Source organism: Triturus cristatus, chromosome 5_1 (genome assembly GCF_964204655.1).
Source record: "Triturus cristatus chromosome 5_1, aTriCri1.1, whole genome shotgun sequence".
Lineage (NCBI taxonomy): Eukaryota > Metazoa > Chordata > Amphibia > Caudata > Salamandridae > Triturus > Triturus cristatus.
Window position 1 is genome coordinate 695,418,117 of NC_140587.1, and position 25,874 is coordinate 695,443,990.

The window sequence follows — 25,874 nt, forward strand, 5'->3', positions numbered from 1 at the left end:
TAGATGTTTTATTCACCATCAAACACGTTTTCAAAAGGTTTATTTAACCCTTACCTTCCTTTACCACTACCCATCCCTGAATAAACTCACCCTTACCTCCCTTTGCCACTACCCATCCCTGAATAAATTCATCCTTACCTCCCTTTACCTCTACCCACCCCAAACCCTAAATTCACGCTTTGCTCCACCCACCCCCAAAGCCCACCTCCCTTTACCTCAAACCCCACCCACAAACCCTAAAATCATTCTCACTTCCCCTTCACCTCTATCCACAGAACCCTAAAATCACCCATACCTCTTTACCTCTACCCACCCCAAACCCTAAATTCACCCTTCTCTTCCAGTACCTCTATCCACCCCAAATCCTAAATTCAACCTTACCTCCCTTTACCCCTTCTCACCTTGAACACTAAAATCACCCTTGCCTCCCTCTTTACCTCTACCCACGCCCGAACCATTAAATCACCCCATACCTTTCTTTCTACCGTCCATAAACCCTAAAATCCCCCTTACCCACCCTTATGTCTACCCATTCCTAAACCCTAAAACCAGCCTCATCTCCCTTTACCTCTACCAAACCCTAAAGTAACTTTTTTTAATAACATAAAAAGTAGGGAATTAAAAAAAAATACTTATCTATGAGATAAACTTTTGTTTGGTAAGGGTACAATTACTTGCCTGCGTGGTACTTAATACTAAGAAATCTGACCACTGCATTTGAGCCAGAACCATAAATCAAGTTTTTAAATTTTATTTTCTTCAATGAACTTCATTGTTTTTTTTGTAATGATGAACTTATTTTCCAAACGCAGTTGTGCATAGCCTTAGTGGTGGTGCCTACAGATTAATGCAACCAGCAACAGTGGTCGCGTCATTATGTCTTTTTTTTGTTTGTTTTTGCCAGTGTTGTGCAGTATTTTTCCAACAAACTGCATTGCCAAAACCAATAGGTCCAAAAGGTGAGGACTAATGGCTTTGCTAATGCTTGTTTTTATAAAGTTCCCAGCATAATTATAGCGCAGAAGCATGGGAACATTGCCAATGACCAGAATACACGATACGTGTGATTTTGGCGCTATTTTTTTTATGGGCAAAATGCATCCTCATATAGAAACCGGACACGAGGACGCATTTCATGCTAAAATAAAGGTCATATTTGCATTCCGCATTATACAAAGTTTTGCCCCAAAAAATTGCGTAATTACACAAAAACAAATTATACAAATTTCGCACACCACTAGAGTTAATACATAATGGAAAAAGAAGGCAAATATAACCAGCTAGCTAATTAAAAATGTTATAATAGTGATTGCCCAGAGACACCATCATGTTAAAAGCTTGTCGGCTGAAGACCCACTGGTTACTGTTTTGATTTTGTTGAAATACGTTACACATGTACGGCCAGTTGATATAATTTATTAGTTAACTGTATTTTAAATACCAACAGAATATTCATGAAAGGAACATAAAAAAGGGTGTAGACGTGGTTAAGAAGCACGTGCACCAATCACTCAGATTGTCTGATATGCTCAATAACAATGCTCTAAAGCATCAGACGGAAACCCTCACTTTGATACAAAATAGAAGCCCATGTGACATCAGTGATTAAACAATTTCAGAGGCTCAGGACGAGAACTGTGGCAGTTTTTATCCAAACTTTGGCAAACTATGGTGGGCAGACCTGAATGCGATTGTTCCAATTACAGCTCTGCTAAGGTGATTAAGCATTTGCAGATGTATTTAAAAATTACCGGGAATTTTAATTACAGTAATATTTATTAGTAATTAACAATCTTTAATCTGGTGATTCACAAGAAGCACTGAAGCCAATGTTGATCTGGCAGTGTGTTTTTGTGTATGTAAATAGTTGAATGGTCACAGAAATTAACATTCCTAAAACACATCCGAATCAGCCACGTTATCTGCTCAGAATGGCATACTCGAGCACTAAAGGCTGTTCATTCCACTGATGATAAACCTGTATGGCTATTTATCGCTGTGCAGTATGTGCTACTACAACCCACGCTGCGACTTACAACAGACCACCTTCAAAGCCGAATAACTGAAATGAAAACTGTTATAACTACAGATAACCAGTATTATCTTCTAGGGAACAGGGATTCCTCAGTGAATGGATCATGAGGCGGCCAATGGAAGTCCATCCGCTGGCCTGGTAAGAAACGTGCAGAATTTAAACGCTGATGCCACTGAGGTCCATTAAAGTAAGAATAATTAGACATTAGCTTCCAATACAGTGCAAACTATAGGTTATCACAAAAATAGGTTTATGAAACAAATATCGTTAGATGTGGTATGTGTACCACACACAAATACCCAAAGGAACTTGAGTACGGGAAATACATCATGACATAAATAGCACACCTGTGGAGGACGCTTTCCACATTTTATTTACATTTTAAGACTAGCTTTAATCTCAGAATCATATAGCCATACACCTATTTTTATTTTTCGCTTCACTAAAACTTAAATGCATGGTTTATTAGAACAAAGACTGTAAACAAATGTTTGCCATTGTCTGTTACAAGTAACACACAGGAGCTGCTTAACAAAACAAAATAGACACAAAAAAAACACCTCCCCATCCCCGGTTCATAAATACTAGTCATCAAAACAATCCAGACCTGACCAAATTTTGTGACATCACTAGTAGTCGCAACCCACGCCTCGGCAAACAATATTCAACAATATGAGCAACAGTAGTCACTGTACTTGCTACATTAAACAATGAACATTTTAACTGCAGCTCATTTGCTAAGCAAGATGAATAAAGCATGCCGTGTGTACTCTTTCTAAATTTTGAGAGCGGCTTTATCTCCAGTAATCGGGCTTCCATGTCATGCATTCTTCTTGTAAAACCAGGAATCCAACTTTAAGCTACTCCAGGCCCATGATAAAAAAAACTAAGTTCCTTGGTTATAACGAAAACAAACTGCTTCACTTGTTCTCCAATTTGTGCCTGAAAAACAGAATGGACATATGCATCTGGGTATACCAGTAAGGGATATTTTTACAATGTGCAGGCCACACACATGACCGTCAACCGAAATTCCTATAAATATGCGGGTGCTCTGCAATGTGAACTTTAATGATGACATCAATATGAGTAGAAGGTTGTTGTTTAAAGACAGAAGTTTGAAAATCAGCTAAAATTAATTGCTGTAGCATTGTCCTTCCGGAGGTTGTGGAAGCTTCATGTTTTCTTTGGCCATCATTATACGCCGCAGCTCTTGAAGTACAACTTTAATGCTATAAGAATTTTGCCACTTCGCTAAAACTGGTATGCTTCGGGAATCCACCTATTAAAATGCCAAACAAATAAAAAGAATAAAATGTGAATGTTTGCTGTGAAACATAGTACATAAGAGATTAACACTCATGTCCACTGCACCGGTAGGACCTAGAATGAATGATCATATTAGGATACTGGTAAAATGGAAACCTGTGGAACACTATCGCCGAACAAATCAAAAATTGACAAGCTTATTTGAGTGCAAAGGGACTAACGCTAGGACAAAGAAAAAGAAAAGTCAGCACACTCCAGACATTCAAAGGCTTAACCCGAAGCAATGAGTTCTTAAAGAGAGTTAAAGGGACTGGCGGCCTGGACTATAATCTCTAATTAGTTGCCGAGATGTTTATTCCTCTTTTCGTAGAAAGTGTAAAATGAAGAATATCAGCCCTGGCTGCCCCAGGCAGGTGAAACTCCGGTCTGATTATTTTCCTAAACGAGGAAAAAATGTTCCTCACATTTTTTAAAATATTCAACAAAAAATTAAAAAGCGTCGAGAGCCAAGACAATGGCACAAGAAAGCAGGTAAGGAAAAAACTGGACAGAAGTAAGGAAGAGGAAATGGGTACAGGCTTGGGCAGCGGCACTAGTGTAAAGGCATGGGTAGAGATACGGATAGGGGTATATGCAGGAGTAGAGGTACTTGGCTTTAGGTAGAGCTATTGATAGAGGGGAAGGATACGTGGTAGAGGTAAAGAGGTTTAGGCATCGTTAATGGTATTGTGGCATAAGCAGGTGAGACTTGATGGCAAATAGGTGAATGTAAATATACTAGGGTAAAGGTAGTGGTAAGGAAAAGGGCACTGACATGGGCAGAGCTAGGATATAGACATGGGTGTAGAGAAACAAAAATATTGGGTAGACATGCTATAAGCAGGGCTCGCGTACAGCCATGGGTAGTGGTACTAGGGTACATACATGGGTAGCAGCACTACTTAGATAAACAATGGCATTGGAAGAAGTGTTATACACAGGAATAGGGGTTTTAGAATTGCCAGGGGTAGAGGTAACAGGAAAGAGTTTACTAAGTTATAGTGAGGGCTACAGGAATTGAGCTTTTGCTGTGTTTTTTCCACAAACAAGCTTACCGCATTTGCCACATAATCCATCATCTACTGCATAAACTGTAGATTATAATACAAAACGTGTTTCTAGCTCAAATGGATCAGAAGTTAGTAAAAACGCAGCGACATGTAGTGCTGTGCAATAGAAGTCCCTTCGCAAAGATTTGACTAGTAGCCGCTTGCCTGAGATGTTGGGAAACGCTGGGAAAGGGAGAAGTCGTGTCACCGCGGGGGAGGACTTCCATCTCCCAACTTCCTCTGCTGCTGTTCCCACGCACATAAGCGCGTTGTGCTCCAGCGGCGCGGGACGCGCCCGGGCCAAGGGCGGGCCCGTCCATGCCCGTTGGAGGCTGGGCCCCCCCATCTAACAACTGGAGTCCTCATAAGGTATTGCATTAATACTAGCTGTTTGTCTAGAAGGGACTGTATTGGCTGAATCCCAGTGTGAAATGTGAAAGCAGAAACGACAAAGCAAGCAAGCGGGCGGAAGGACAGTAGCCACTCTTGATGCATTTTTAACCAGGGCAGCGAGTGTCCTTACACATGAAATTGAATTAACAGAGCAACACTTATCATTGGAACCTCTGTCCTCCTAGGAGCGGTCCTCTTTAGGGGGTAAAAGTGTTGACAATGTTACCACCCAGTCCCTTTTAATAGCTCCATTAGACTGCCCAACAACTAGCCAACCAGAACCTTTCCCTGTGGCACCTGCCCCGCCTGTAATGTCTACTAGGGGTCTTGACCTTCGTTTCCATGCGGACTCCAACAATGAACCACTGGTCAAGAGAAGGGGTGGTGGGGCTCGGGTGCTAAAGCCTTCCAGAACCATCGAGTAACAAAATCAAGGGGAACACAAAAATAGAAAAAGATATACCCCCATCCCAGATTCCGACCCCGCTCCCTCGGTTGACTGATGTCATGTGATAAAGCCTAGAAAAATGGTGACTTCTTTACTGGGCCCTCTTCTATTTAAACTAATACAGATCAAAGAGAAACTATCTTGTATTTAGGCCCAGGATACAAACAACTTACGCTCCGAAGAGCTCCCGAGCCCCAGGTCTGTCCGACAAGCTGTGGAACCCAATCGACATCCTCCACATAACAAAACAGGGCTGGCCCCACCTTTAAATGTCTGTACCGATCCTGGACCTCCGCCACGGCCACATATGCCGCCTTCGCAAGCTAATGTACACCCTGAGAAGGCAACGGAAGACACAATCCCAACCCAATTTGTCACAAGCACCTCAAATCGGTGATGGGGGGGGGGGGGGAGAAGATTACCAGAGGCCAGAAAGACGTATGGTAGGGACAAATCTTTACCCGCGTGAGGCCCTGCACCTCACCTCACACCAGCGGTTTCCCCACTTGTATTGGTTTTGGCAAATGTACCAACTTTACGGGAGGACCAGCATGAAATGACAATCCAACTAATGGACCAATTCCTGTACTGGCTATCGCGTCATTAAACCGACTTGGGAGTGGGGGGGCTTTGCCCAACCAAATTATTATGGCCAGGAGAGTGGGGTGGCTGGGTACATCCAGTAAAACTTAGATAGTGTGGTGATACATTTTTATAATATATATGTGGTTACGTCACTTTAAGCCAGCTACACAAAAGCCCCTCAAAGAGCACTCAGATTGTTCCCCCATCGCTTGAGTACTATTATAATCACTGTGCACCTTATGGAAATGAACAGAGTGGCCAGGTGAGAGGAGGCCCAATATGGAACCGCAGAGTGGGAATTACTAGTATTCCAGGGTTGAGTTTGGAGAGAGGATACGCCGTCCTGACAGACCTGGAAGCCTGTGATTGACTACCCTTGAGCAGCACTAACCCTGACGAGGGATTGGATAGATCGGTTAGACTAGCTTCCAATATTCAAGGGAGACTTGAAATCACCGACACCCTGAATTAGGCGCATAAACACTCAATTAGTTTAGCGACCTGGAATGTGTCTGGCATCGCCCCCAAGTTAGGTAACGAACATTGGCACAAACTTTGGCACTTTTAGGATATAACATGCCTACAGGAAACATGGGCACCTAGTGAAGGCGACAGGCTTTTAATTATTACAATAACAAGTTTGGGGGAAACATGCACATAGTGGTAGCTGAGCTGAAAAGTGAGATAGATCAACTCACCAGGACGGCCAAATATGGAGCACCTAATATAATCTGGGTGGGAGATTTTAACATACATCTCTGTAAGCATAATGAAGATTGTGTTTATGGTCTTGAAGATCTCCAGGATAATCCAATTCTACACTTTGTCTATAATGAATATGGAAATTGACTCAATAGGATGCTATACAGCTGGAACATGGTAATAGCTAATAACGTGAATTCAGGCTATGTTAGGGAAAACCTTCAGGCGAAATGGCTATGAACCCACTATTGACTTCATTTTAATCACTACCCCTTTTAGTGATAAGGTGACTCATTTATTTACGAGTTTTAGTGACCACGCCATTTTAACTATATGCCTAAGTTTGGCAATCAATGAAGTGAAACCGCATCAGGAAGTAGAAAACCTAACCTTGTCAAGAAAAAATGGCTACCAACTAAGTGGGCTCAAATTGAAATGCGGAAATTGGTCCCGGGGATCATAGCGAACATATTGGATAACATTTTTAATTGTCTGGAACAAGGGACTTTTCCACCATTACTAGTATCCCACTTTACAGACCTTCTAGGGAAAGTAAAATTGGCCCTTACTTGCTACAAAACGGCAAACAGTCTAAGCGCTGGTTTGACTCCCCCTTTACTAAATCCAGAAAAGCACTCACTAAAGCCCTGAAAATCCAACCTAGAAATGCAGTACAAATAAGAGTGCTACGTAGCGACTATAAGGCAGCGAGACGGAAAAGAGAGATATGAGGGGAGGCCTGGGACGAACTTGAGCAGGCAGCCAGGATGGGAAATTGTAGAGATTTCTGGAAAGTAATTAATGCTCCCAGCTTTAAAAACCCTAAGGATCCGACACTGGATACACATGTAGGAGAAGATGCATGGGTGGCACACTTAGAACATATCTTCGCCTCCAATACTTCCCGTGTTACCCTCTAACTACATCGATCCTAAATTGCAGAAAAATGTGTACTCACTTTTAGAAGTAAGAAGAGGGTCAGCAGCCTGTATCACTGGGAAGGCTCCAGGACCTGATGGGGTGCTGATAGATCTTTTCCAGGAAAACCAAGGTCAGGTCAGTGGGCCCAAGTGCTAAACAACGTTTTTAATAGTATAGCTTTAGATGGTCCACCTCCTTCCTGGAAGCACAGAGTAATTTTCCCGATATACAAAAAAGGGGACAGGCAAAGCCCACAGAATTATAGGTCTATTTCCTTGCTGGACACAACCACCAAACTTATGGGCCGGCTACTTTTGTTCAGATTGGAAGGGTGGGCCCAAGAAAAGAATATTTTAATGCAGGCGCATTATGGGTTTCAAAGGGTAAAGGGCACCATAGACCAGAGCCTGAATCTATAACTAATTATAGGTCAATATACCAGAGCAAAGGGTGGGAAAATTTACATGGCCTTTATGGACCTGTCAGTGGCATTCGACTGGATGAGCCACCCAAGCTTTGGTATATAATGGAGGTGATGGGGATTGAGCCACCTAAAATGAACTTAATTTGACAATTATATGCCATCGCACCGCATGTGTTCGCTATGGCAAAAATGGGGAACGTACCCGCCCCTTCAAGATTGCCAGGGGAGTTAGGCAGGGAAGCGTCCTCGCCCCGTTTCTCTTTTTCATCTACACGAACTGGGTTGAGTCAGCCCTTTTGGGCTCATCCCCGGATGTCCCCATGTTTGACATCCACCCCCTACCAATACTAGCCTATGTCGATGACGCGGTACTGATTGCTAGAACAGGAATCGCTCTCCAACAACTCATAATGGCATATGCATCCTTCATGGCTTCGGTGGACTTGAAAGCTAATGAAACGAAATATTTTGTAATCTTAGCAGGGGCTGGCAAAAGTGATAAACACCCGTACTTACCATATGGACTGTCGCAAAATAGGAGTGGTAGAGTCATTCCCATACTTGGGAGCTTTCTTTGACAAAAACCAAACTTGGTCGAACCTGGTAAGCGGGAAGAGCTTTAGGAATGGAGTGGAGTCTGATTAAGGCCTTCTCCAAAAAGTTAGGTGCTAGTCCCCTTGACCCAATAATAAATATTTACCAGGTCAAGACGAAGGTCAGCAGTCACATATGGGGCTGGTGTTGGGGGTATGGCACCCATTGACCCTCTCCAAATACTTGAAGATAGATTTTTTAGGACCCTAGTGTCCCTCTTGTCCTCTTACTCTAATTCTACTTTGGTTCTCTATATGGCGTAGGGACACAGTAAATTTAATACAAAACATAATTAAAAACGGTTTACAACTGGATCATTATAATAAGATTAGAAGGCTGAGTTACGTGGAGACAGAATTGAACGCAATTGGGTTATGAGAATTATTTAAAGATCAAACTGCGTTCAGGAAGATTTAAAAAAAAGAAATTGATTGACACCTTAATGCAGAGGGCACACTATGTCCATAGGGAAAGGAACTATAGCAAACAGGCAGCCCTCGCATATCATCTGATCCCCCCCAGGTTAGAGGGAGGATATTCCTACCTAGCACGCATCACAATAGTACAGCACAGATATATACTATTGAGATTCCGTTTGAAGCTTCTCCCATTGATGTTAGGATATCCGGAGAGAAGGTTCAAACACTCAGACCTGACTCTGTGCCCCTGCGATAACCATTCCCCCAATCTGACCTGCACCTAGTCTTGTTTTGTGGGTTTGATAAGAAAGAAAGACCTTACCCTTCAAATTGTAAGGCCTATAATTTTAGACAATGCCGGGTGGCACTTTACTTTTTAAAATCTTTGCCCGGTCTTTTTGTCTGTTTTTCAGTAGCCACATTTTTGTGGGCCTGTATATAAAGGAGAAAGTTGCGAGGTTGATAGAAGGCATAATGGTTTTACTTAATAATCAAACGTAGACAATGCGTAATCTTATGTAAATGAATCTGGGCCATAATGCACATATTACAGCAGGTTCTTTTTCCCTTATTGTGAGTTTTTAACCTTTGAATAATACTTATTTATGTATCTTTTAGGTAATTCTAGCTGCTATAGGGCCTAAAGTTGCTATGAATTGGTGTTCTTTGCTGACCGTTGATTTTAATTGTGCTTTTATGATCTGTATTTAAGAGATCGAATAAAGATTTGATTGATTGATTAGTCACCTTTCAGGTGTTTATTGCTGTATTTGGGTGTTTAGCTGGTACCAATGAGGTAAAACATTTTCCCAGACAGTGTTGAAATGAGTACAAATGACCAAATACCTACATAATACCATCACAAAATGTACTGCATATTTTTTCTCTTCTAGCTCAATTTAGTCAACCTTGCCACATAATTTGGTTCAACAGGCAGAGGCTGAAGTACCAGTGTGTGGTCACGAGTAGAGGAAAATGGTATAGACAGAGTAAATAACAGTCGAGTGGTGGGGCGACCTACTCTGGCACTGAGCCATATTCCCACTCCAGAAAAGGTAATAGTCTTTCTGTCCCAATGGGTGGGAATTGGGAGGTTTGAGGGGGGTGGGAAAGGCTGTGTGGGCTGCATTCACCCATCTTGGTTATGTAAAAATAATTCACTGAGATCTAGTGGGCTTCCTCCCCCTCTCCCCAGGCAGCAGATTGGCGGTATAGACCTCCTTTATGCCTTTCCTGGGTGGGGCGGAAAGACTTATGATTGGGGGAGGGTGGGGAGCACTATCTTATTGCCAGGGAAGCCTCTCTCCCTTTCAAAAACAACTCTCTGGGGTAGGCTTTCAGACACTCCCGGTAACAAATTGGAGGTAATGGCCTCTTATCTGCCCCAGAGAAGGTTGAAAGACTTTTTTGCCTCAGGGGAGCACTAACCCATTGCCAGGGGGTGCTACCCCCCCCCCCCACCACCACCAAGTGTAATACCTAGCTTATAGTGGGGTAATCCTGCTTGGGGATCACCCTCTTGCAGCGATTACCAAGCAGGGATCATACTACAGCTGCCCCCACCCCTTTCCCCTATCAAGAATAACTCCCTGGGGTCTATTGGACTTTCCGATTGGAGGTAATTTCCTCTTATTTCTCTGGGATTAGGGGGGTGCTCAGCCTGATGCATAAAAGCGCCATCCCCACCACTTTTTTAAATAAAAAATAAATTCCTGGTTGGTGTCTAGCGAGCTTACGGTCCATGAAGATAAATAGCCTCTGTTATGTTGTATCTGGGAACTATGTCCTGATGGGAGCCCAAAATGTCTATGTAATTTAGATGGTGTAAGGGGTTTTATCTGGATAATTAAATTGTATTAATTGAAATCTACTGATACTGGATACGTTCGCTGCATAGGCTGAAATCCTTTGCCATTAATCATCTTCCAGGGGAACCCCCAATTTCCACAGCCCACTATCCTCACAAATCTGTGGGCAGCCTATTAATGTATTCCTATAAAGTGGTATACAGGCGTGCCACCATTTTGTTTACTTCATACAACGTCAAAAGTGCTTGTATCTTGTTAGGCTGTGTCTCGTCTGGCAACCGCCACCGGCTCAGCCTGGCTGCACAAGTCGGTAATAGAACAGAAATCCTCCCGAAGGTATTCAGTAATCTCCACATATTTCTCACAAATATACCACCAAATAATCCTTAATGAAAATATTAACCAACTGGACAGAGCTCTAGGAAATGGAAAATGCATTTAGTAACTACTTTCACTAAAATCCATCATAAAATGATCCAAACAGAACAGAAGAAGATACCAGTTCCTTAGTAGGAACTGCAATTTCAGCATGAATTGCAGAGTAGCAATGAAACATCACTCTGGACAATTGATTATGCTGTTTCGTATGAATCAATTGCTGCTAATCATTTTTGCTGGTGCACAGAAACTAAACACATTCTGTGGCACGCTATAAGAAACTCAAGAATCAGGAGAAGCTCCTAGCTTATTCTCGCCACACCTAAGTCAACAAAATAAATGTATTTTTACAGAGTACTTTTGTCTAAATTGAAGTCAATAATAATTGCATTAAAAGAATGTTTGTAATTAATCGAATATAACCTGGCAAGATGTTTTATCTTGTTACAGCAGATAAACTATTTATATAAACAATAAACCAAGGAAACTGGTGTGCATTGCTACTAATTCGAGAAGTTAAAGACTTAAAAGGTAAATATAAGATTCTACATTTTTGCATAGTTAGTGAATGTGGAAAGCAGATTTCTTAATCTTTCACATAGACCTCAATAAAACAGAAGGTAACGTTTCTTAACTGAATGTACTAGACTTCACTTCCCTGAAGGTTTCTAAAGGCTAACCCTTTTGTGTCGATATTAGTGGGCACAGCCAGCTACAAAGAGGGATCATAATAATGCTTCCCACTGGAAGTTCAGAATCCTTTTTGGAGGCCAGTCAAACGCCTGACCATAAACAAAAGAGTAGAGGGGGGAGATGGGAGTGTTGCATATTCAATCTATTTTCTCCTCCAAGTTCCAAATTGCTTTATTTTTAATTTTTTTTTTTTTGATGAACAAATTTTTTTTTTATTTCTGCATAAAGGACAAAATCAAGAATGACATACAACAGTTCGCTGAACTTGGCATAAGTAAATTCAAGCAGGGAAGCATTGACAAGCAAATGTAAAAACCCACCCCTCCACCCTTCAAAACAGGCCCCCCAGCCATTTCCCCCATACTTTGCGGAATTTTTTGGGGCAGCCCCGGGCAGCGTACAACGACCGCTCCTGAGCGGCACACCAATCCACCCCTCTACTCCAGGTAGCCCCTCTGGGCGGATCCGGCTGTGACCACACGGCCGCTATATCCCTCTTGGCTACCATTAGGGCAGTAGTGAGAAAGTACTTTTCGTTACGGGACCCATCCAGCCCGTCTGTGATGCCTAGCAGAGCCATTCTAGGATCATGGGGGACCTCCCATCCCAGGACCTCCGTTAGTTCGGCTTCAATCGTTGCCCAGTAACTCTCCAGGCGGGAACAAGACCATACCATATGGAAGAAATCTGCCGGAGCCACCCCACAGCGAGCACAGGAGGCGTCCATGCGGAGGCCTGCACGATATAGGCGGTCCGGAGTCAGATAAGCGGCGTGGAGGTAGTAAAGTTGGATGAGCCGCAACCTGGCGGAAGTGGTAAGCGATCGAGGTGCCATAAGGGCGTCCCTCCAGTCCGCGTCATCTAGGGGCCCCACCCAAACCTCCCATCGCTGTTTTAGTCCGCTCCAGTCTACCAGGGTATTGTTAATCAGGGATTTATATATGCGGGATATTCCCCCCTTCCCCAGACACCCTAACAACACCTGAGCCTCGGGCGGGCTATGAGAAGGCAATCTGGAGTCCAGAGGGACGTGGGCTTGGACCGCATGACGCAGCTGAAGATATCTATAAAATTGGGAAGGCTGTAGCGAGAAGCGGGACCGAAGCTACTGGAAGGAACACATGTGGCTCCCCCGCCATATATCGCCCAGGCTGGAGATCCCTAGAAGATCCCACTGCCGAAATCCTTCAAGTCCCGCCACCTCCCGCAGCCATGTTCCGTGCCAAAGCGGTGTGAGCTGTGTTTTCATCCCCGACCAGCGGGTGTGCCTCAAAGCTGCGCGCCACGCCAGAAAAGGGGCCCGCACGACATCGGGGAGCGACAGGGGGACCGTTGCCCCATAGAGCATGTTCTGGATAGAGGAGAACCCGAGACATTGCACCACGAGTCGATAGGCCGGATCGTCCCACCCATTCGAGAACCAGTCATGAATAACCAGTAGTTGGGTGGCCAAATAATATAGATATAGGTTAGTTATGCTCAGGCCTCCGTCATAGGAGGGGACCCTGCAGCGATCTAAGGCCAACCGGGGCCTGCCGCCGCCCCAAAGAAATTTAGTAGCCATCTTATCCAGTTCCCGGAACCACGGGCGCGGAAAGGGGCACGGAGTATTTTGTAACATGTACAGAAACTTGGGGAGGATCATCATCTTATAGAGGGCGACCCTCCCCAGCGGATTCAATGGGAGTGACTGCCACCTGAGCATATCTGATCTGGTCTTGTTGACTACGGGAGCTACGTTGAGGGCCCAACAGAGTTCCAGAAGGAGGGTGACCCAGATCCCCAGGTATTTAAATGAGAGTCTCCGGAGGGGAATATCAGATTGCCAGTCGAAACATTCCCTCGACGGGTGTAACGGGACCAGTACTGATTTTTTAGGGTTCAGATGAAGACCCGACGCTTGGCCAAACCGGCGGAGAATCTGGCGGACCTGGGGTCCCAGGGTCGCTGGATCAGAGAGATATAGGAGGACGTCGTCCGCGTAGAGGGCAATCTTGTCAGGGGTCATACCTGGCCAGTCCCACCCGCGGAGAGTGGGGTCCGATCGAATCAGTACAGCCAGTGGTTCCATGGCCAGAGCGAATAGGAGGGGCGAGAGCGGACATCGCTGGCGCGTCCCTCGACCTATGAGAAATGGGCGGGATAGAGTCCCATTGACTAATACACGGGCCCGCGGGCTCGCATACAGGACCGCGACCATGGCACGGAACCGGGGACCGAAACCCATGCGCTCCAGGACATCACACAAATACGCCCACCCCACTGAGTCGAAGGCCTTTTCAAAGTCGACCAGCAGAAGGGCCAGATAGGTGGAAAGGCGTCCGCGGTGTGCCAAGGCGAGATGCAGGCGCCGCAGGCAGTGTCTGGTCCCCCGATCCGGCATAAATCCACATTGGTCCGGATGGACCAGGGAGGCAAGAGACGGGCGCAGCCGCTGCGCGAGGACCGTGGCATAGATCTTGAGCTCGGTATTAATAAGGGAGATCGGCCGGTAGTCTGAGCAGGACTGCGATGGGGGCTGCGTCTTGGGAAGGACAACTATGGTAGCTGTGTCCGTTTCTGGCCGGAACGAACCTGTCTCCACCACTTCTGCAAACAGGTCCCGAAGCCTCGGGGCCAGGGTCTCACGATAGTGAGCATAGTATTCCTGCGGGAACCCATCAGGTCCCGGGGTCTTCCCGGGCGCCAGGCGGCTAATCGCCTCCTCAATCTCCTGCAGCGCGATAGGCGAATCGAGGGTCTCAGAAACCTCATGTCCCAGCCGCCCAAGCACCGCCCCAGTCGCCCCCCAGCAACTCCTCCAGGGAGAGCTCAGACGCCCGGGTTCGATACAACCGGGAATAATAGTCAGCGAAAGTTTGGGCCATTGCCACCGAGACCGTTCGGGTTCCGCCCGCAGAATCTTTGATGGCTGGAATAATCCTGCCCGCCCGGGGGTAAGTGGCCAGCCGGTGGAGAAGAGTGCCGTTTTTGTCTCCCCATCCGTATACTCGGGCCACCGAGGAGCGCCACAGAGTCTTTGCCGCCTCCAGGGAGTGTAGGCGAATCTCTTCCCGCAGGAAGGCCAGGCGGCGCGACCGTGTGCTGTCTCCCAACGTCCCCTGGTTGCGCTCCAGCTCCAAGGCTTGAGCTTCGCAAGCCGCGAGTTTCTGGGATTGAGCACGTCTCTGCCGTTGCACATGCCCCTTAGCGGCCCCCCGAATAGTCGCCTTGCCGGCCTCCCAAAGGACGACAGGGGAGGGGACGGATCCCGCATTGTGAGAATAATAATCAGCTATCTCGCCACCGACCACCTTCCGAAAAGCCTTGTCGTGGAGGAACCAAGTGTTCAGACGCCACATCGGACGGGCAGAAAGGGGCGGTGGGCCAAGAGCAAGGAGCATTGGCGAGTGGTCCGAGAGGCCTCTCGGGAGAATGCGTGCATCCTGTACCCCTGCGCATTCGGTAGACGGGACGAAGATGAGGTCGATCCGGGCATGGGAGTGATGAGCTGCCGACGTGTGGGTGTACTGGCGAGCCTGCGGGTGCCAGATCCTCCAAACGTCGCACAGGCCCTGAGATTCAGCCCAGGTCGAGAGCTGCTTTGCGCGAGCGACACGGGCCAGGGATATCGGTCCCGTCGAATCCAGATGGGGCGTGTAGACAGCATTAAAATCTCCGCCTAGAATGAGTGAGCCCGCCGGAAGCGTCGGGAGGAGGCCCGCGGTGTAGGAGAGGGCCAATGACAGGAGGGACGGAGCCGCGTAGAGGGACACCAAGGTGAGGGGTCGCCCCTCAAGAGTACCACATACCGCCATTACCATGCCCTGGGGGTCCAAATGCACCTGGGCCAGGACAAAGGGAAAGGACTTGCGGAGCAGGATAGCGACCCCCCGGGAGCCCCTCGCAAAACCTGAGTGCCACACCCTATCATAACCATAGCGGGTAAGAAAGGGACATTTATTGCCCAGAAGGTGGGTCTCCTGGAGAAGGAGCACGTCAATCTCTGCACGTTGCGCATATTTAAGGACCGCCATGCGTTTAAAGCGGTCTAAAAGACCATTGACATTCCAGGACAAGACGCGCATGGCGGCCTTGGGAACAGGCGGGTCAGCCATTGTCCAGGACAGAAGAGGGGGCCAATGGAGGCGCGGCTGCGCACGCCCCTAGAAAGGAAGGACAGCGGGACATCGAGCAGGAGAGCAGGTCAAAGGTTACAAGATGCCGTGGAACAACAACAAAGAGGGAGTCACCCCCCACCAACAAAACCTTCCAGAGGAGGAAGAACCAACCCCAAACCAACCCCAACCCTATACTTCGAAAACAGAAGCATCTGTCGCCCGAACCAAATGGAACAACCACCAAGCTAAAACGCTCGGGCTTGAGCACTAGTGGACCCCTGGTACAACAGAAATCAAGCCTGATTCACCTGCCCTGGCCAAGAGCAACACAGACACCGGAGCACTCCAGCCCAGGCCCGAGCACCATCCACCCGCCCCCCCCCCCCCGACGAAACACAGAGTGTCAAATGTTAGGGCTGCGAGAGAGGTCCGAGGTGTCCACCGACTCGGCCGGCCGGGTTGCGGGACCCGCCAGCCGGGGCTACACGGCCCGCCGCCCGCCAGCCGCGGGACTGGCGGGTGCAGCCGAGGAGGCAGAAGAGGCCCTCGACCCCCGGCGCGGCCGCCCCCCGGAGCGCGTGATGATCGCCTCCTCCGCCGTGCGCTCCCGGGGTAACGTGCGATGCCGCCGGCGGGTCCTCGATGTCCGGGGCCTCCCCCGCCCGCCCATAGACGATCCGCGTCCAGAGCGGTGCAGGGGGTGCTCCTCCGTCAACCAGGACCAGGCCGCTCGTGGCGTATCGAAGAACAGTGTCTTGTGTTGGAAGATGACCCGAAGGCGGGCCGGGAACTGAAGCTGGTACTGGAGGCCCAGGGAAAGCATCTTCTGTTTCACTTCAGTGTAAGATCGGCGCAGTTCTTGGACTTCACGAGTGTAGTCCGGGAAGATCATGATTTTGTGATTTTGGTAGTGGAGGGTGTCCGTGCGCCGGGCTTCGCGGAGAATGGCGTCCCTGTCTCGGAAATTTAAGATCTTGAGGATGAAAGGCCGGGGGGGGTACACCGGGGGGCCTGGGGGCCAGAGATCGATGGGCCCTCTCCACTACGAACGAAGCAGATAGGCTGTCCACCGGCATCCAGGATCGGAACCAGCGCTCCATAAAGTCGTCCGCCCGGCCCGATCGACCCCCTCCGGGAATCCCACCAGGCGCAGGTTGCTGCGCCAAGCGCGGTTTTCTGCATCTTCGACCCGAGGGTGTAGTTCTTTAGAGTGGGTGGTCAGCTCTCGGACCTGGTCCTGCAGGTGGCGGATGTCATCCTCAGCGGTGGATATCCTGGATTCGGCTTCCGAGATGCGGGTGGGGGCGTTCCGCAAGTCCTGCCGGAGAAGAGCAACATCCACCTTGACCTCTCCCACCATGCCCTCCAGGGAGGCGCGAGATGAGTTGATGGCCTGCAGGATGGCGGCAAGGTCCGCAGCGGGGGCCGGGGCCGGCTCGCCCGTAGGGCCGGACCCCTTCTCAGAGGTCGTGAATTTGTCCATCCTGGTTTGGGTGGCCGCGGGCGCCGGCTTGGTTGCCTTGTCCTTACCCATGGTGGGGGCGCCCTGGGCGCAGCGTTCAGCGAGGCCGGGCAACGGGTTGGAAATACCCCTTCAGGACGTCGGCGGATGCTCGAGGCGAAGTGGAGGCAGAAGGAGGCACGGCCGGGGGGTCCCGCGTAGAGAAATGGCCAGGCACCTCCAGACCCAGCGCTCAAGCCCCGGCGGGCTTCCCAGTAGGACAGCCAGTCAGACCCCCGGCCACAGCCGTGCCCGCAGCCTCCCACGGACAAGGCGAGGTCCAGCACCTCAGTTCAAGGCCCCAGGCCCATGTAGTGTCACCCGACTGCTTCGCAGGTGATAAACCGCCAAGGCCCAAGGGGGCGCCTCACCAGCGCGGTCACCCCCCAACTCCAAGGGGGGGGGGGGGGGGGGGGAACGTCACCACACGTCGGACCTCTTCTTCCGGGGCCCAGAGCACCGCATCCCCAGCAAGGCCAGTCACGGAGCGATGGGAGGGGGGGGGGGGGGGAACGGCACACACTCCCCCCGACCGCCGATGCGCGCCCCGAATTAGAAGAGGGCCACTCTGCACCCGGAACACCTCAGGCAGCCTCGGTCCGACGGGGCCAGCGCCACACTGCAGCCAGGAGGAGGAGGGAGGGGGGGTGGGGCTGGCGACTCCACGAGTCGCCAGCAGATCAGGGCCTCGCTTCTCCGCTGTCGACAGGGCCCGAGGCAGCCGCGCGGCCGCCGCCCCTCCCCCACCGGCAGGGTCAGGCCTACACCCCTCGCGGGCGCCGCGGGCTCAATTTGCAGCTCGCCCGGGTCTCAGCTCCACAGCCGCCACCGTCCACCGCCGGTCAGGTTCTGCGGCGTCCAGGCAGGTCCCGCGATGACCGCGGCACCCCAGGATCGGGCCCGGGACAGCAGGGCAGCTCCTCACGCCTCCGCGCCCAGATCGAGCCGGCCAGGGCAGTCCAGGATGGAGCCAGGAGGATTTGTGGGGTCCGGCGCCGGGAGCCTTACTGAAAGGCGGCCATGACGGTCAGGCGCCACCTAGCGCTCCCTTATTTTTAATTTTTATACAATAGAACTGCCAGGACAGAGAGAGACAGCCCCCCCCCCCCCCTCCCCGAGGCAAGGGACATATGTAAAAATGTCACGAAAACATGCAACAAGACTACAACCCCACCCAAAGACAAGGAAGGGGAACCAGTCGGGGACACACAGGAAACGACAAAACTCCAAGACATCCCCATCACAGAGTGTGACAACCCCCATCAGGAACAAGGGCAGAGGCACAGCCAAAAGACACCAACCTCAAGGATCGCAAAAAGCCAGAAGTACCAACAAACCTATCCGCCCATGTGACAACGGGGAGGAAAAAGGGACAGCCCGACATAAAGAGGGAAAGAATGTACTCACAGTAGAGACAGGGAAGCGAGTGCAAAAGCCCAAATCACAAGCCCTCGCAGAACGGGGAGGAAGGGCAGGCCGTGAAGGAATCTGCGTCTAGAACCATCTCTACCAGATACATCGTTATCGAAGGTAAGTAACTCGTACATCTGATAGTGACTACTAGCCGCCCCGACAGGCCAGAACCCGACCCTCGGGGTCAAAATGCGACACTTACCAATAGGTGAGCGACGCTCTTGTGACTTGGGAGAAGATCGAAGTCGGCGAGGGAAGCCGCGGGTCTGAGAACCCTCCACAGGGGCCGGGCGAGATGACGCCGCCGACCTGGACACTCTAGCCGAAAGAAGTTTCACGACTTCGGCTTCATCTGCTGGCACGCCTCACAATCAGTGGAGTCGTGGTGCTCCCCCAAACACCACATACAGATGGGGTGAGGATCCGTCGCCAACATGAGGTGGCCACACTGTTCCCCACACACGCAGCAACAGCATAAGGGAAAGGCCTAAACAGGCCCAGAACACAAACTGGATCCGCGTTGCACGCGGAAAAGGAAAAAACTGACGTAGGCGCGCAGGGGTGGGACTTAAGTGTCCTCTCTGATGTCACGTGCGCGGACGACGCCTGGGCGGAGTCACATGATGCCGTCCCCCCGGCGCGCAGAGATGCTGGGCAAGAAAGTTTTCCGGGTCCAGTCTCACGCCTGGGTATAATTCTACGTGAAGGAATCTCCGGCTAGTAGTTTCTATCAGATACGCAGTGGACTCTCGCAGAGGGGTAGCTGAGACTCCTAGGCCTACCTACTGGATCCTTCCCCAAAAAGGGGAGAGGGAGTGCTTTGGCAAGGGGCGCCATACCATACCTCAACTGTGAGTGGCTCCCTTAGCGCTGTGGACTCTCTCAGAGGGAACACTGAGACTCCAGAGTATAAATATTGGATCTTTCCCCAACAAGGGGAGAAGGAGTGCTTAGTCAAAGGGCACAAGGGACAGGGGGCTAGGGAGCGTAGCAGGCAGGGGGAGAGATTCAGGTGAGATGGGATAGGAGCAGAGGAAGTAGACAAAGAATGAAAGAGGGAAAGCGGTGGGGGAGGGTGAGAAACAGAGCATGAAAGAGGAGGGGGAGGGAGAAGGGGGTACAAACTGGTAGACGAGGAAAAACCGCGTACAATGTCCGGTAAGCTGTGCTCCCAGGGGAAGTGGTATCATTCCCACATCTCCGCTGCGCGAGGTTCCCTTTACGCAGTTGACTCTCTCAGAGGGGTCTCAGACTCCAAGGCCTAACTACAGGATCCTTCCCCAACAAGGGGAGAGGGAGTTCTTTGGTAAGGGGCGCCATATCATACCTCAACTGTGCGTGGCTCCCTTGACACAGTGGACTCTCTCAGAGGGGCCACTGAGACTCCAGAGTAGAACTACTGGATCTTTCCCCAACAAGGGGAGGAGTGCTTAGTCAAAGGGCGACAGGGGGCTAGGAGGCGGGTCGGAACTGGCAGGTCAACAGAGGGGAAACAAAAGGCAAAAGGAAAAATCACATTAATTATAGAAAGATAACATTCAATACCAGTGTAAATTAGCGATCCAGAAAAAGACAGGAGCCACGAAAGGCAAGGGTCAGGGAGGACAAAGGGAGGGAGACAGCGAGTTTAAGAGACCCACAAAGAAGAGATACAGCTAGCAGAAAAGGAAAAGTATACGTTGTAGAGTCACTTAGCATCTCTCTCCTAACGGGAAAGCTCAGAATCACATAATAGTGATATTAAGTACAAAGAACTACTACGTATACTAGTGGTTGGAGTTGTAACTAAGCAAATAGTAAATTCCCTCAGGGTTCCATTTTCACATCGAGCAGGCTAAAAACTATTGAATATTACTTATCTACAGGGTGAACAGAGAAATAAGATATCCCTAAGAGTATCCTTGTAAGCACAAAAGTCGGGGTCTGAGATTAAAGTTTCGGGTCTGGCTTTGAGTATGCGGTGTTTGAGTTTTGTTTGCCGCATTTTTGGAGAGGTTGGACGGGTAATTGATGATGGGGGCATTGAAACCTGTGGGGTCAGGACTAATCTCCATTCGGAGAGCATGTCCTAGTAGGGATGGCAGCCCAGGAGTACAAGGAGAGAGAAAGTTTATATATCAAAAATGACATGAGTAAGCAGGTAATGTTCTTAATGGACAGGCCAAATAAATTGGGAGCTGGCGGTACTGAAGAGAGCTAATTTGGGCATCAGGGTCATAAGCCAGATGAGTGAGGGGAGATTGAACTACAGTGCTTAGGAACCATAAGTCTTAGGTCAGAGTCGAATGACTAATATACAGGAGGCTAGGCTGTGATAACATCTAGGTATTGCTTGAGATGGGAATATATCTTTATATGGAAGGCAGTTCAGGCAAGCGTTTCACGACCTAAAAGGAAATAAATACCTCAAGGTATGTGGAAATGGGTCCGACTAAGCCAGACACCTCCCACTGTGGAGATATTGGGATGATACCAGTAGGCAATGAACGCTCTGCGTTTAGTGTAAGAAACATGAGGGATTAATCAGATGCCGAGGGAGTTTGATATCATGGGTGATACATATGTAAGGCTGCAATTGATCTATTGGCCGATGGACATGTTTTATCAGTGGCACATGGATGATATTAAGAGGAGAATTCCTGAACCAGATGTGTGGGATAATGTCAATTTGCCCACTCCAAGATGGCCACCAAATGCAGAGGGTGGATCCAGCCCATTTCACTTTCTATGCAGAGCTGAGCATAGAGGCCAAGGAGGGGGGGCACCCCTCTTCAGTTTCTTTGACCGAAGGACAAGATGGGTGCCCAAAAGCAAAAATTCAAATAAACAAAATGGGCGTTGTCCCTCAATGTATACACCGGAGCTAAGGAACACCAGACCATCGAAGCAACCCATTAAGGTTCAAAGCATAGATCGGGCTCGCATGTCAAACCGCAATCCTGCAGGCAGATCAGTGGGATCAGGCGACTCCTCCATGCAAGTCAGTACAGTAGTGGATCGCCCTGAAATACGATGTTTTTCCTGAGGCCACCACACCCAACTCTCACCTCATTCAACGGGCAGAAGTGGTGCGGAGGCGGGAAGGGGATACTGGCAAGCAGGAGGGCGTTCCAGGGTCCACGTCTCAGACCTCCGCTTTCCGCCAACTGGGGGGTTAGCAGGCGCAGTCGGCTAGGGCTCCTCCGTCTCCAACAGGAGGAGCGTGCACTCCGTGCGTGGCCAGAAGAAAGGGACATGGTTATGGGTTCCTCCGCCTCCCTTCGGGGTGAGGGTGCACTCAGTGAGATGGCCTGACGAAAGAGACAACTAAGGGCAGAACCTTTTGGGAGCATTGTGCCGGATAGCCTTTTATCTGGTAGTGCCTGACCTGTGGACCATGACTAGCACCAGTCTGCAGCACTCTCCTTGTATCCTTATACAGAGCTCCCCAAGGGAGCGCCCAGTTCCCCTTGTTGTGTCATGCAGGCTAGGAACCATATTCCTGGGGTACCTACACTAAAACAGAGCCGAGGTGTCGTCACGCTTGTCCGCCATCTTGAGGTCAGGCGCGGGGGTTGTTGTAGTCTCCGTGGCCTTAAAACACTCTCTCACCCCCGCATCTCGCCCAGCGCTTCATCCAAGGCTCTCTCACTGCATAACAGGATGATGATCTCTGCACCGGTATGATGGGCAGTCCCCGCCCGGCCTCCGCTCCCTCAGCATCCTCTCTATTCATCGGGTGCCAGTTCTCACCGGCGTTTCACATACCGCTGTGTTTGTCTGCTGAAGGAGAGGGAGAGGACTTGAACTCCATCTTAACCCACCCGAGCAAAGGTTCCAGATTACAGTCCCACGCTGGGGCGGGTACCAAGAACACCCCTAGATACTGAAACCAATCAAGTGCGATGGATAACCCCGCCAACCAAACCACATCGGCCGGCCACACACCAAGGGGCAACTGCATGGATTTGACCACATTAATGTATAACCCAGAGGTCTCGCCAAATATTTGCATATTACGCAAGATACTGGGTCCTGAAGCCGCAGGGTCAGTCAAAGAACAGGACGTCGTTCGTGTATAGGGCTATTCTGTCTGGCAAGCAGAAAACCCACTCAAAGCCACGCACCTGAGCATCCACCCTGACCCAGGCAGCCAGCCGCTCCACAGCCAGGGCGAACAACAGGGGGGACAGTGGGCAGCCCTGTCTGGTGCCCCGCCCAATGGGGAAGGGGGTAGAGCCCGCCCCCACCACATAAACAGATGCCGTCAAGTCTGGATATAATAACCGGACATATGACCGGAATCTGGCCCCAGGTTGAGGCGCTGGAGCGTGAACAGATGTTTCCAACGTAGTCAAAAGTTTTATCGATGTCCGCCCAAAAAAGTGCCTCAGGTAGGCCCAAACGATCTGCAAAGGCTATGTCATTATGTGCACGGCGTATATTATGACGAATGGCATGGTGAGGCATAACCCTGCCTGGTCTGGGTGTACCAGATCCGACATATGTGCTATCAATTTATTTCCTAGGGCCTTCGCAAGGAGTTTGACCTCAATGTTTCTAAGAAATTTTGGGCGATAGGAAGAATGTGCTCCAGTGGGTGATCTGGCTTCGGAAACATAACAATCTCAGCGTGTCGCCAGTCTAGGGGCATACGCAACTCCTTAAGTGTAGCCTGAAACGCCTGCAGCAAGTGCGACACAACTTGCGGTCTATAAGCTCTTAAGAATTCACAAGAGAACCCATTGGGACCAGGGGCTTTCCCAGGACGCAGCTCCGCCAGGGCCGCAGTCCATTCCTCCACTGTGAATGGCTCATCAGCTGCTCTCTGGCAGATGCAGAAAGGGGTTTAGGGGGTAGGGCAGCTATGAAGTCATCAATTTGGGCAGCTGTCACAACCCCTCCCTCGGCATAAAACGCGTCATAGTACCCTACAAAACTTCAAGCCACCACGTCAGGACCAGACAGCATACCACTGCATCCATCATTAAAGGTTGGGACCGAAGTAATCGGAAGGGACGCTTGGTAGAGCCTATGTAACATTTTACTGGATTTGTCACCCCATTGATGTATACAATTTTGGGAAGCCCGACATGCACACTTAGCTTCCTCCAAGAGCACCCGCTGATAATTTTGTTGGGCCAAGCCCAGCTGTTTCTGTGCCACTCACCTCCCACACGCCACGGTTATGCTCTTCAAGAGCGAGCAGCTGCCCCTCCAACTGAACAGTTCCTGAGATCTACGCTTTCGCTCAGCGGTGCAGAAGCTTATATCTGCGCCTCTAAGGGTGGGTTTTATTGCTTGTGGTTAACAAAGGAGGGACTAGGGGCTTTTGAGAAGGTCCAGCATAAATACCCCGAGGAAAGTCAAGAAAAAAAGGTGTATGCTGTTCCTACAAAATGAGTCAGATGAAAAGAACATCAGCCAACCTGACCAGAATTGTTCAAAGTTGGGAATCCATTGTATAGGATTATAATGCCCTCACACACCCAGTAGGGTGTCATGCTTCATCATCGGGCTGCTCTTCGTCGGGTCGGCGGTGCAATACCCAACGGGCTCCCTATAGTAGGGGCACTTTAGCGGAGATCTTTTTCCAACAGCCGTTTGGTGCCGTGGGGGTGAGGGGGTAGATGAACGAGTGTTTGTAGGTGAGTTTAAAATAGGGCTCGGAGTACCAGCAACAACAACTTTAATTAATGGGTCTCCTACCCTAAGTAAAAACAATCAATAAGGCGCTGGGATGAGGTTATGTCTCAGGTTAGGCGCTCCTATTGGTAGCAGGTCAACAGCGGCAGCGGCATCTTGAAGCAACCCGCATTGCCGATTGTCGAGCAGTACAGCGTGCACAGCAGCAGAGCAGCGAGAATCAGCCTGACACCATCTTCCTCCTCCACAGAAATAGCTTTACTGTCTCCAGTAAATAGGTATTGGCTGGACATACTTGTGGGCCCCTCTGTTAAAATATTGTGGATGTTCTACCTGCAGTATAATAAGCACATTATTGTCAAACTACATACAACTGCAAACTGGACATCTGCCATGTTTTGAGACCTAAGCCTTTAGACTTTCTGGAAATACTTTTTAGGCAATTCGCTCCAACGCAAGTATCCCAACTTTCAAATCTCGATATTCCCACGCTGTCTAAAGTACGGGTCAAAATGACCTGCTAAAAAAAATCCCGACTTACGCAGTAAGAAAAAGTAAGTGGGATCCACACAAGTCACATCACCCTGGTCTCCCATGTGTGTTATGGCTTTAATAAATTTCCCTGGTTACGGTCGCACCCTGGTCTAAATACCGCTGCTACTCAGCTTACCAAAATGGGTCAGTTTTCATGTCTAAAATTTGATGTATCCACGCAATAGAGGCATCCACACAAGTTGGGTACCGTTTTTAATTGGGAGAAGTTTGACAACAAAGAATAGTAGAACATTTGTTATTATCAATTGAACTTCTCACCATTTTTGGCTTCCAGATGTAATCTAATGTGCAAGAAAGAACACATTTTGCAAACTGCTTTCTGAATAACACTGTAGTTTGAGTAACCTCATATTCAGAATAGTACAAATAACCACTACCTGTAAACTCAGTATCTGCAGTCCATTTAAAAAATGCCTAAGCTTTCTTCATAGCAGAAACAAAAATTGATGCGGCGGAATCGATCAGCAAATAATTTCAATATTTGACCAACTTCAATTAATCCCTCAAATGAACAATAATATTCTCAAACAATTTGTCTTATTCAGAAAACACACACGCCAGTACGTGATCCAGATGTTTCTTTATGTATATTTGTCTAGATGTAATAACACATAGAATATATACACATACATAAAATAAAGTGATACAAAAAATATATACACATATGGATTCAACATACATAAACCATCAAAATTTCTTTGTACAAAAGGAAACAAATCCTTATTGCCCTAATTTCTTAAGGGGCTGCGAAAAGACAACTTTTTACACAACTACAGTTTGCAACCCATAATAGAAAGATCGCCCTTGGATCAACGCCAATCGGGGGAATTATAGATCTCAACCCCTTTCTATATTAAATGATGCTGTGTAATTCCTTTTGCTATAAATGAAATTTATAAGGGCTCCTCTAATCTTTAAAGGCG

The 25,874-nt window shown here is 48.9% G+C and overlaps 1 protein-coding gene across 3 annotated transcripts in view; it reads right to left on the minus strand.

Annotated features, from left to right (window-relative positions):
- Window positions 1-2,390: 2,390 nt before the first annotated feature.
- Window positions 2,391-25,874, minus strand: part of UBE2V2 (ubiquitin conjugating enzyme E2 V2) — a 144,857-nt gene continuing 121,373 nt past the window's right edge. For all 3 annotated transcript variants that reach the window (XM_085605652.1, XM_085605653.1, XM_085605654.1), the window contains exon 4: window positions 2,391-3,317. In XM_085605652.1, the coding sequence (XP_085461778.1) occupies window positions 3,171-3,317 (147 nt within the window). In that variant the 3' untranslated portion in view covers window positions 2,391-3,170. The remainder of the gene's footprint in view (window positions 3,318-25,874) is intronic.